Source organism: Macaca nemestrina, chromosome 11 (genome assembly GCF_043159975.1).
Source record: "Macaca nemestrina isolate mMacNem1 chromosome 11, mMacNem.hap1, whole genome shotgun sequence".
NCBI lineage: Eukaryota > Metazoa > Chordata > Mammalia > Primates > Cercopithecidae > Macaca > Macaca nemestrina.
The window spans coordinates 20,150,238-20,163,417 of NC_092135.1; the positions used below are offsets into that span (position 1 = coordinate 20,150,238).

The following is a 13,180-nucleotide window of genomic DNA, read 5'->3' on the forward strand; positions in this document are numbered from 1 at the left end:
CTAAATGTAACAAATACTTTTTGTATCACAGTTAAGAGATTTGTCTCACTGGTACTGACATCAGTAAGGGCTTGTTCTATTATCATAATAAATTGGATGGGTTTTAACTTTACAAAGCAAGTAATTCAATCTAACCAAACTCATCCAAGTTCATTTGTGTATTCCTTCACCCCTGCCCCCTGCACTTTTCAATATAATAAATTGTATGTTTTTATTTTAACTGTAGCATATGGCCTGCCTATTCCTTCCCCTCAACACCACCTCCCAATACAATGTAGGGCCTCACTGATAAAAGATTTTTATTGTATTGCCATGAAATTAAGAATCTTACTTAGACCTTTCAAATGTTCAGACACAGTTGAGGAGGCCAGTTTTCTTTCATCTTTCACGTCAGCCTGTTAGTGACTGCCTTATGGATGAATTCAGCCATGGATTTTCATAATGTCATGTCCTGTCAGTAGGAAAAAGCACTATCCTCTATAAACTTGACAGTGTAATGGCATATAGAAACTTTTTAAAAACTTTATTACCAGTAGAGATAGAAGTTGCTTACACCAGAGATTTTTTAACTGGCAGAATCACCTGGAAATATTTTTAAAATGCAAGTTTCTACATTTAAATAGCTGCTTTCAACTGAATTAAGTGCAGCTCGTATGAAGAATAAAGACGGCCTGGTAGGTGATGGTAGGTAGCTTTTGGCTGCTCCTTGAGCAGATTAAGTGGGTTATTATCTTGGAGCTACTCATTACACAGTGTATGACTAAAGTAGGTTACAGTTAAGGAGATGCTGTAGATCTACTTTTTAGAACTTGGGGGTTAAAATGTATTTGGTTGAGCTTGGGCCCAGAGTATACAGGAATTTAGCACATAATGTGAGTTTTCAATGTGATTGAAAACTCAGCGGTTGTGCCTGGTGAAAAGGGTGATGCTCATGGAAGGGAGGACAATATTACTGCTAAGTGAACAATGAAAAGCTTTTCACACCATTAAAGTACTCAAAATCAAGAACTGGACTGCTGTATCTATCGTCATCACAGTGGTATTTCACTGGACTCAGTAAAACTAGGATGTGACTGCTACCATTTATAAACTATGAGTTTGTGGGAGGCAGCAGGGAAGAGCTTTATGGGTGACAATCCAACTCCCACCTTGAGTTGGATAGCCTTAAGAAAGCTAGCTCTGAACCCTGTTCTTTGTTTAATGAAGAAGGATACTGCCATCCCAATCAGCAGCTAGAAAGAAATGATGTGCCTTTTTCTGCCGAGAGCTCAGTGAATGCTAGCTATCCCAGCCCCAACCTACCTCCACTCCCAACATCCTTTCAGACCCTCTTCAAAAGGAAGAGAGCACACGTGGGCAATTATAATGAAGAGTGTAATTCCAAACAATTGGTCATGTCTTAAACACAGTGAATAACAAAAACACAGAAGCTTTGAGGACCAAGGCTTGCCTATTGAAAATTTCAGTTTGTTTTGCTTTGTTTTGTTTTTTTGAGATGGAGTTTCACTTTTGTTGCCCAGACTGGAGTGCAGTGGTGCGATCTCAGCTCACTGCAACCTCTGCCTTCCAGGTTCAAGTGATTCTCCCACCTCAGTCTCCCAAGTAATTGGGATTACAGGCACACGCCACCATGCCCAGCTAATTTTTTGTATTTTTAGTAGAGACGGGGTTTCAGCATGTTGGCCAGGCTGATCTCGAACTCCTGACCTCAAGTGATCCACCCGCCTCGGCCTCCCAAAGTGCTGGGATTACAGGCGTGAGCCACCCTGCCCAGCCAAAACTTCAGCATTTTGAAGTTTCTGTTCAATATTCCAAAATTGTCTTCAGTATCCTTATATTTCAGTAGAATAGGAGTAAACTTGTTAACACCAACTTCATGTGTCTATTACTGTGATCTCTATACACAGTATTAACATGTCTTACTCTTTGCCCTTTCCCCATAGGGTTTAACGGGCTTGATTATAAATAGTTGCTTTAAAATCCAATATAATAATCAGATTTGAAAGAATGCTGCAAATCCCTCCAAAATGGAAAAGGAATAAGCCCTAACCTTTCAAAGTTACGTTGTTTCTGGTCATGTTGAGATACAAGCAAGTAAAATAAAGGACATATTCTTCCCTTAATTTCTTAAATATGGAAAAAAAAGAAATTTAAGAAAAGGTATACCGACAAAGACTCATCTAATGTTACACGTCCAAAGTAAAATCTGTTTTTACCTCACCTGGACAGCATTTCACATTTATTTCATTAAAAACTAAAGCAGCGGGCTGGGCGCGGTGGCTCAAGCCTGTAATCCCAGCACTTTGGGAGGCCGAGGCGGGTGGATCACGAGGTCAGGAGATCGAGACCATCCTGGCTAACATGGTGAATCCCCGTCTCTACTAAAAATACAAAAAACTAGCCGGGCGTGGTGGCGGGTGCCTGTAGTCCCAGCTACTCAGAGGCTGAGGCAGGAGAATGGCGTGAACCTGGGAGGCGGAGCTTGCAATGAGCCGAGATCGCGCCACTGCACTCCAGCCTGGGTGACACAGCGAGACTCCGTCTCAAAAAAAAAAAAAAAAAAAAAAAAACTAAAGCAGGTTGGTTTTGACAAATCCTGATACTAGTATTAGAATACTCCTAAAGGTAATTTGTAGTTGAACCACCTTGAAATGATGGCAGCCAATAAAAATATCTGTGACTATAGCTTAGAGCAATAGGTGCTGGCTGGGCATGTTGGCTCACATCTGTAATCCCAACACTGGGAGGCCGAGGTGGGTGGATCATGAGGTCAGGAGTTCAAGACCAGCCTGGCCAAGATGGTGAAACCCCATCTCTACTAAAACTACAAAAATGAGCCAGGCGCGGTGGCAGGTGCCTTTAATCTCAGCTACTCGGGAGGCTGAGACAGGAGAATCACTTGAACCCAGGTGGCAGAGGTGGCGCTGAGCCAAGATCACTCCACTGCACTCCAGCCTGGGCGACAGAGCGAGACTCCCATCTCAAAAAAAAAAAAAAAAAAAAAAAAACCACAACAATAGATGCGAAGTTTAGTGGATGAGTAAGATCAACAGCAATGGAAACATGCTTAATCCTGGCCGGGCACAGTGGCTCACGCCTGTAATCCCAGCACTTTGGGAGGCTGAAGCAGGTGGATCACTTGAGGTCAGGAGTTTGAGACCAACCTGGCCAACACGGTGAAACCCCATCTTGGCCAACATGGTGAAACCCCATTTCTACAAAAAATACAAAAATTAGCTGGGTGTGGTGGTGGGCAACTGTAATCCCACCTACTCGGGAGGCTCAGGCAAAAGAATCACTTGAACCTGGCAGGCGGAGGTTGTTGCAGTGAGCTGAGATCATGCCACTGCACTCCAGCCTGGGCAATAGAGTTTAAGACTCAGATTAAAAAAAAAAAAAATGAGTGTGTGTGTGTGTGTGTGTGTGTGTGTGTGTGTGTATATATATATACACACACACATATATATATATATGTGTATATATATATACACACACACATATATATATATATATAGAGAGAGAGAGAGAGAGAGCTTAATCCGCCAACTTAAAATGACTTGTAATACTACTAACTCATCCATGCTCACTTTTGTGAGGTCTACTAATGTTCTGGGAATGGCAGTATTTGAAGGATGACCTCAACAGAGGTAACTATTCAGATGAAATGAGCAAAGGTCTCTGGAAAAATTTGTGTGTTGACTCATCCTTCCCTTACCAGAACTAGCTTTTGTCCTACCAACTGGTTTAGGCTTAGCTAGTTCTGCATATGGAAATGACCTGATTCACTGCAAATAGATAAAAACTTCAAATCGCTGGGCGCGGTGGCTCATGCCTATAATCCCAGCACTTTGGGAGGCCAAGGCAGGCGGAACACGAGGTTAGAAGATCAAGACCGTCCTGGCTAACACGATGAAACCCGTCTCTACTAAAAATAAAACAATTAGCCAGGTGTGGTGGCGGGCGCCTGTAGTCCCAGCTACTCCAGAGGCTGAGGCAGGAGAATGGTATGAACCCGGGAGGCGGAGCTTGCAGTGAGCAGAGATCATGCCACTGCACTCCAGCCTGGGCAACAGAGCAAGACTCCATCTCAAACAAACAAACAAACAAAAACTTCAAATCACTACAAATAAATTACAGAGAAACAGAGCCCAAGATTTATGATGCCACCTTAACTAGCACAATTTCTTGGAGACATCTGAGGAGTTTAGGGGCCCTCTGATAATGAAATGCCGAGGCCCTCACCTCCTCCTATTAGGCCTTGAACCTCCTAGAATCTTTAAGGCTAAGATTGCTGCCAAAGTACAGAATCTAGAATCTCTTTAACTTACCTTCCTGCCTTTAGTCTGCTTTGGACGAATTAAGTAAGCGTCTTTACTCACCGAGCAAGAAAATATAAGTTGTTTTTACAATTTATTTTAAACTAACATCATTAAAAAATTGACAGGACAGGCCAAAAATAAAAGGAAATGTCATGTAAAGCAATAGAGAATGTAGTTCCTGGACAATCAAAACTGTAAACACTGAAATATGTTTTTTGTTGTTATTAAGAAACTTTTTTCTGATACTATAAGTAATCATGTCTGACACTTGAGGAGGCTAATATGTAACTGAAGCTTCCATTTAGCGACTCCATAGGATCTAGTTAAACTAGGTTAGACTGAATTTTCAGTAGGGAAACAAAGATCGCTTAGCCATCGTCCCCACAATTAAGCAATAAGGGAGCATCTGCAGTGGAACTGGAAAGAAACTCTTGATGTATGTTCAGTGACTTCTCTCCAAGAAGGAGTGCTTCAGGAGCTGGAGAGCAGAAGGTCGCTCATGCTGGTCCCTAAGAAGGGAAAAACACATTAGAAACAGCAGCACCCAGTAATGAGACTGCCAATGAGATCTACTTAAATGCAGACTTTAAAGATGGAAATACAACTTATGATAGTCAAACAGACTTGGGTTGAGTCCAGTCTCCAATTTTTAGCTGTGTGACCTTAAGCAAGTGACTAAAACCCTCCTCATCAGTAAGATGGGGATAACAATAATACCTAATTCATTGGGAGAATTGAATAATATATATACAACTTTTAAACAACAGCATGGTACTTGTTCGAATAGTGGTAGCTATTGTGATTGAAAACTAGGCCCTAGTTTCCCATTGTACTTTTGTTCAATTTGTTTGGAGTCTAATTTACATATGGTAAAATTCACACTTACATTTACTTTTAAAATTTAGAAGCATTAAAATCCAGAATTGAAAAGACTTTTTAAAATAGATATTCAAATATGCTTTGGTGATTAATTGAAATAATCCCATTTCAGGCACTCCTGGATTAACATAAGATAGAGGGAGACAGTTGTTCAGTACTATTGTGGCATAATTTTTTACTTCAAGAAATTCAAAAGATGTTAGAAAGGTATCAGTCAATGAGCCAGTTAATGAACCAATGAGCTAATGAAATAGTCAATAATTAGCTTCAATGGCCTATTCCAGAGGCATTCTTTTGGTTAAATTAGCTATCTTTTGATATATTTTTTTCAGATACATAAATATTTATTAAGGCTTTAACAAACAGGTAACTTCCCCTACCCTCCACCATTGTGCAAGCACTTTCTTTATTGATATATAATGAGTATTTATCATTTCTATATGTCAGGAACATTTCGAGTCTGCTTTTCTCTGTTTGAAATACAGAATACATTGTTGTTAATTAGTCATCCTGCTCTGTTATCAAACACTGGAATTTATTCCTTCTATCTAATTATGTACCCATTAACCAACCTCTCTTATCCTCCCTGCCCCACCACATACACACCCTTCCCAGCCTCTGATGACTATCATTTTACTTTCTATCTCCATGAGATCTACTTTCGTAGCTCCCACATAAGAGTGAGAACATGTGATATTTGTCTTGCTGGGCCTGGCATATTTTACTTAAGAAAATGAACTCCATAGGCCGGGCGCCGTGGCTCAAGCCTGTAATCCCAGCACTTTGGGAGGCCGAGGTGGGCGGATCACAAGGTCAGGAGATCGAGACCACAGTGAAACCCCGTCTCTACTAAAAATACAAAAAATTAGCCGGGCGCGGTGGCGGGCGCCTGTAGTCCCAGCTACTCAGGAGGCTGAGGCAGGAGAATGGCGGGAACCCGGGAGGCGGAGCTTGCAGTGAGCCGAGATCGCACCACTGCACTCCAGCCTGGGCAACAGCGTGAGACTCCGTCTCAAAAAAAAAAAAAAAAAAAAAAAAAAAGAAAATGAACTCCAGATCCATCTATGTTGCTGAAAATTATAAGATTTCATTTTTTTTATGGCTGAGTAGCATTCTGTTGTATATATATACTAAGTTTTCTTTATCCATTCATCTGTTGAGGGACACTTAGGTGGGTCCATACCTTTGTTATTGTGTATAGTGCTGCAATGAGCGTGAGGATGCAGGTATCCCTTAGAGATAATGATTTTCTTTCCTTTGGATAAATACTCAGTAGGAGGATTGCTGGATCATACGGCAGGTAGTTCTATTTTTAGTTGTTTTTTTTCTTTGTTTTTTTTTGTTTGTTTGTTTTTGAGAAATCTCCATATTGTTTTCCATAATGGCTGTATTAATTTACATTCACACCCAACAGTACATGAGTTCCCTTATCTATACATTCTTGCTAGCATCTGTTATTTTTGTGTGTTTTTAATAGTAGCCATTTTTAACTGGGATAAGATGGTATCTCTTGGTGGTTTTAATTTGCATTTCCTTGTTGATTAGTGATGTTGAGCATTTCTTCATATACCTGTCAGCTATTTGTGTCTTCTTTTGAGATATGTTTCTTTTTTTTTTTTTTTTTTTTTTTTTTGAGACGGAGTCTTGCTCTGTCACCCAGGCTGGAGTGCAGTGGCCGGATCTCAGCTCACTGCAAGCTCCGCCTCCCGGGTTCACGCCATTCTCCTGCCTCAGCCTCCCGAGTAGCTGGGACTACAGGCGCCCGCCACCTCACCCGGTTAGTTTTTTTTTTGTATTTTTTAGTAGAGACGAGGTTTCACCGTGTTAACCAGGATGGTCTCGATCTCCCGACCTCGTGATCCGCCCGTCTCGGCCTCCCAAAGTGCTGGGATTACAGGCTTGAGCCACCGCGCCCGGCCGAGATATGTTTCTTATTGGATGAACATTTTGCAAATATTTTCTCCCATTCAACAGGTTGTCTCTTCACTCTGTGATTTCTTTGCCTTAAAAGCACAGGTGACAAAACCAAAAATAGACAAATTGAACTATATATTAAAGAGCTTCTATACAGACCAATACCCTGGAGTGTTTCCCTGTGTTTTCTTCGAGTTGTTTTATAGTTTTGAGTCTTATGTTTAGGTACTTAATCAATTTTGAGTTGATTTTTGTATATGGTGAGATAGGGGTCTAACTTCATTCATCTGCATATAAATATGCACCATATATTGAAGAGGGGGGTGTCAATTCCCTGGTATGTGTTCTTGGTGCCTTTGTCAAAAATAAGTTGGTTTACATATGGGACTTATTTCTGGGTTCTCTGCTCTGTTCTATTAGTTTATGTGTCTGTTTTTATACCAATACCATGCTGTTTTGGTTACTATAGACTTGTAATATATTTTGTATATATTTTGTGTATATTTTGAAGTGACATAGTGTGATGCCTCCTGCTTTGTTCTTTTTGCTCAGTATTGCTTTGGCTCTTTCAGCTCCTTTTTGGTTCCACACAAATTTTAGGACTGTTTTTTATATATTTCTGTGAAAAATTACATTGGTATTTTGATAGAGGTTTTATTGAATCCATAGATGACTTTGGTTAGTATGACCATTTTAACAATATTGATTCATGTGACCCATGAGCATTCGTTTGTGTCTTCAATTTTTTTTATCAGTGTTTTGTAGTTTATTTCATCAATGTTCTGTAGTTTTCCTTGTAGAGGTCTTTCACCTCCTTGGTTACATTTGTTCCCAGGTATTTTATTTTCTTTTTGTAGCCATTTTAAATGGGATTGCCTTCTTGATTTCTTTTTCAGCTACTTCACTGGTATATAGAAACACTACAGATTTTTGTATGTTAATTTTCTATCCTGCAACTTTACTGAATTGATCTAAGAGTTTTTGGTGGAGTCGTTAGGTTTTTCTAGATATAAGATCACGTCACCTGCAAAGAGGCACAGTTTGACTTTCTCTTTTCCAGTTTGAATGCCTTTTATTTATTTATTTATTTATTTTTTATTTTTTTTTTTTTAGATGGAGTCTCGCTCTGTCACCCAGGCTGGAGTGCAGTGGCACAATCTCAGCTCACTGCAAGCTCCACCTCCCGGGTTCACGCCATTCTCCTGCCTCAGCCTCCTGAGTAGCTGGAACTACAGGCTCCCGGCACCACACCTGGCTAATTTTTTATGTTTTTAGTAGAGATGGGGTTTCACTGTGTTAGCCAGGATGGTCTCTATCTCTTGACCTCGTGATCTGCCTGCCTCAGCCCTGCAAAATGCTGGGATTACAGGCATGAGCTACCACGCCCAGCCTGAATGCCTTTTATTGTTTCTCTTGCCTAATCACTCTGGCTAGAACTTCCAATACTATGTTGAATAGGAGTGGTGAAAGTGGGCATCCTTCTCTTGTTCCAGTTCTAAGAAGAAAGACTTTCACCTTTACTGCATTCTGTATGTTGTTAGCTGTGGGTTTGTCATATATGGCCTATTATATTGAGGTATGTTCTTTCTATGCCTAGTTTGTTGATAGTTTTTATCATGAGGGGATGTTGGATTTAGAAAATGCCTTTTCTGTTTCTATTGAGATGGTCATATTGTTTTTGTCCTTCATTCTGTTAATGTGATGTATCATGTTTATTGTTTTGTGCATGTTAAACCATCCCTGCATCACTAGTATAAAACTCACTTGATTATGGTGTATTATCTTTTTGATATGCTGTTGGGTTAGTATTTTGTTCAGGAATTTTGTATCTGTGTTCATCAAGGATATTGGCCTATAGTTTTCTTTTTTTGTGGTTTTCGCATCCTTGTCTAGTTTTGGTATCAGGGTAATGCCAGCTTCATAGAATGAGTTAGGGAGAATTCCTTCCTTCTCAATTTTTTGGAATAGTTGGAGGATAACTGGTGTTCTTCTTTATGAGTTTGGTAGAATATGGCAATGAAGCCATCCAGTCCTGGATTTTTCTTTGTTAGGAGATATTTTATTACTGATTCAATCTTATTGTTCAATATTGGTCTGTTCAGGTTCTCTGTTTCTTCCTGACTCAATCTTGTATGTGTCAAGGAATTTATCCATTTCCTCTAGGTTTTCCAGTTTGTTAGCTTATACTTGTTCATAATGTTCTCTGCTGGGTTTTTTCATTTCTGTAGTATTAGTTGTTATGTCTCCTTTTTTGTTTCTGATTTTTATTTGGGTCATCTCTTTTTTTCTTGGTTAGTCTGGCTAGCAGTTTACTGATTTCATTTTATTTTTTAACCAACTTCTCATTTAACTCATCCTTTTTTTTCTTTTTTTTTCTTTTTTTTTTTTTTTTTTTTTGAGACGGAGTCTCGCTCTGTAGCCCAGGCTGGAGTGCAGTGGCCGGATCTCAGCTCACTGCAAGCTCCGCCTCCCGGGTTCACGCCATTCTCCGGCCTCAGCCTCCCGAGTAGCTGGGACTACAGGTGCTGCCACCTCGCCCGGCTATTTTTTGTATTTCTTAGTAGAGACGGGGTTTCACTGTGTTAGCCAGGATGGTCTCGATCTCCTGACCTCGTGATCCGCCCATTTCGGCCTCCCAAAGTGCTGGGATTACAGGCGTGAGCCACCACGCCCGGCAACTCATCCTTTTTTTTCTGTATTTCGTTAATGCTACTCTGACCTTTATTATTTTTCTATTAATTTAAAATTTTTTTATTTTTAATTTTTGTGGGTACATAGTAGGTGTATATATTTATGGGGTACATGAGATGTTTTGATACGGGCATGCAATGTCAAATAATCACATCATGGAGAATGGGGTATCTATCCTCTCAAGTATTTATCCTTTGTGTTACAAACAATCCAATTACACTCTTTGAATTATTTTTAAATGTACAATTAAGTTATTAATGACTACTGTCTCCCTGATGTGCTATCAAATGGTAGGTCTTATTCAAGCTTGCTTTCTTTTTTTTTTTTTTTTTTAAGGTGGAGTCTCTGTCGCCCAGAGTGACAGAGTGCAATGGCACGATCTTGGCTCACTGCAAGCTCTGCCTCCCAGGTTCACGCCATTCTCCTGCCTCAGCCTCCTGAGTAGCTGGGCCCACAGGTGCCCGCCACCATGCCCGGCTAATTTTTTGTATTCTTAGTAGAGATGGGGTTTCACCATGTTAGCCAGGATGGTCTCTATCTCCTGACCTCGTGATCTGCCTGCCTCGGCCTCCCAAAGTGCTGGGATTACAGGCATGAGCCACTGGTGCCTGGCTTATTCAAGCTTTCTAACTCTTTTTTTTTTTTTAATCCATTAACCATCCCTATCTGCCCTACCCCTATCCTCCTACTATCATTCCCAGCCTCTGGTAACCATCCTTCTACTCTCTGTGTTAATGAATTTAATTGTTTTTATTTTTAGATCCCACAAATAAGTGAGGACATGCAATGTTTATCTTTCTGAGCCTGATTTATTTCACTTAACGTAATCTGATTTTTATTTCTTTTTTTCTACTAATTTGGGATTTGGCTTGTTCTCTTTTTCTTCTGTTTCCTTAATTATTTATTTAAATTTTTATACATTTTTAAAAGAAAGGGTCTTGCTCTGTCACCCCAGCTGGAATGCAGTGGTGAGATTATGGCTCACTGCAGTCTCAAACTCTTGGGTCAAGCAATCCTCCCACCCCAGCCTCCCAAGTGACCCAGCTAATTTTTTCTTTTTGAGACAAGGTCTCACTTTGCTGCTCAGGCTGGTCTTGAACCCTTGGCTTCAAGTGATCCTCCCACCTTGACCTCCCACAGTGTTGGGATTACAGGTGTAAGCCACCATGCCAAGCCAATCTTCATACATTTTTTTATGTAGGCTTTTATTGCTATAAACTTCCCTCTTAGCACTGCTTTTACTATGTCACATAGATTTGGGTATGTTGTGTTTTGATTTTCATTTGTTTTGAGAAATTTTTTAATTTTCTTCTTAATTTCTTTCTTGCCCCAATAGCCATTCAGGAACATGTTGTTTAGTTTCCATGTATTTGTACAGTTTCCAAAGTTCCTCTTGTGATTGATTTCTAGTTTTATTCCATTGTGGCTGAAAGAATACTTGTTATGATTTTGATTTTTAAAAATTTGTTGAAACTTTTTTGCAGCCTAACATATGGCCTATCCTGGAAAATGTTCCATGTTTTACATGGGAACATTTATTCTGTAGTTGTTTGAGAAAATATTCTGTAGGTATCTGTTGTGTCTGTTTGGCTTAAAGTGCAGTTTAAATCCAGTGTTTCTCTATGGATTTTTTGTTTAGATGACCTGTTTAATGTTGAGAGTGGGGTGTTAAAAGTCCCCATCTATGATTGTATTAGAGTCTATCTCTCTTTAGATCTAATAATATTTGCTTTATATACCTGGGTGCTCTGGTGTAGGTTGCATCAGAAATGTTACATCCTCTGACTGAATTTATCTCTTTATCATTATATAGTGACTTTGTCTCTTTTTACTATTTTTGACATAGTGTTTTATCAGATATGAATATAGCTACTCATGCTCTCTATTGGTTTCTATTTGCATGAACTATCTTTTTCCATCCTTTTTCCATCCTTTCACTTTCAGTCTATATGTGTCTTTACAGGTAAAGTGAGTTTCTTGAAGGCAGCATATTTTTGGGTCACTTTTAATCTATTTAACCATTTTAATTGGAAATTTTAATCCATTTAGGTTCAAGGTTATTACCGATATGTGATGACTTATTCCTGTCATTTTGTTGATTGTTTTCTAGTTGGCTTTTTGTTTGTTTGTTTGTTTGATTGATTGTTTCTTTCTCTCTCATTATTTATCATTGTGGTTTGGTGGTTTTCTGTAGCATTAACATTTGAATCCTTTCTCTACCTCTTTTGTGTGGTTTGCTCTACCAGTGAGTTTTACACTTTCATATGTTTTCATGATGATAGATATGATTGATAGATAGATAGATTCATATCTATCATCAGCTCACTGCAACCTCTGCCTCCCAGGTTCAAGCAATTCTCCTGTCTCAGCCTCCTGAGTAGCTGGGATTACAGGCATGTGCCACCACACCTGGGTAATTTTGTATTTTTAGTGGAGATGGGGTTTCTCCATGTTGGTCAGACTGGTCTCAAACTACTGACCTTAGGTGATCCACCAGCCTCAGCCTTCCAGGTGTAGGACTTTCTTTTATTTATTTATTTTTTTTGAGACAGAGTTTCATTCTTGTTGCCCAGGCTAGAGTGCAATGGCACAATCTCAGCTCATCGCAACCTCCGCCTCCCAGGTTCAAGCAATTCTCCTGCCTCAGCCTCCCAAGTAGCTGGGATTACAGGCATGCACCACCACACCTGGCTAATTTTGTATTTTTAGTAGAGATGGGGTTTCTCCATGTTGAGGCTTGTCTTGAACTCCTGACCTCACATGATCTGCCTGCCTTGGCCTCCCAAAGTGCTGGGATTACAGGCGTGAGCCACCGTGCCCAGCTCCGGGTGTAGGACTTTCTTAAGCATTTCTTGTAGAGCCACTAATGGTGATGAAGTCTCTCAGTTTTTGCATGTCTGTGAAAGGCTTTCTCCATTTTTGAAGGATAACTTTGCTGAGTATAACATTCTTGGCTGACAGTTTTGTTTTTGTTTTTATCCCTTTCAAAACTTTTTTTTTTTTTTTTTTTTTTTTGAGACGGAGTCTTTGCTCTGTCACCCAGGCTGGGGTGCAGTGGCGCGAACTCAGCTCACTACAAGCTCCGCCTCCTGGGTTTACGCCATTCTCCAACCTCAGCCTCCCGAGTAGCTGGGACTACAGGCGCCCGCCACCTCGCCCGGCTAGTTTTTTTTGTACTTTTAGTAGAGACGGGGTTTCACCGTGTTAGCCAGGATGGTCTCGATCTCCTGACCTTGTGATCCGCCCGTCTCGGCCTCCCAAAGTGCTGGGATTACAGGCGTGAGCCACCGCGCCCAGCCCTCAAAACTTTTTTTTTTTTTTTTTTTTTTTTGAGACGGAGTGTTGCTCTTGCTGCCCAGACTAGAGTGCAATGGCAC

At 40.2% G+C, this 13,180-nt stretch overlaps 1 protein-coding gene across 5 annotated transcripts in view; it reads right to left on the minus strand.

Moving 5' to 3' along the window:
- Positions 1–4,397: 4,397 nt before the first annotated feature.
- The window catches only part of LOC105492553 (mitogen-activated protein kinase kinase kinase 19), an 83,617-nt gene continuing 74,834 nt past the window's right edge, over positions 4,398–13,180 (minus strand). For 4 of the 5 annotated variants that reach the window (XM_071072643.1, XM_011759769.2, XM_071072642.1 and 1 more), the window contains one exon: positions 4,446–4,828. In XM_071072643.1, coding sequence (XP_070928744.1) covers positions 4,762–4,828 — 67 coding nt within the window. In that variant the 3' untranslated portion in view covers positions 4,446–4,761. Of the gene's footprint in view, positions 4,829–13,180 lie in introns of all 5 variants that reach the window. The other variant, XM_071072644.1, reaches the window with a different exon arrangement.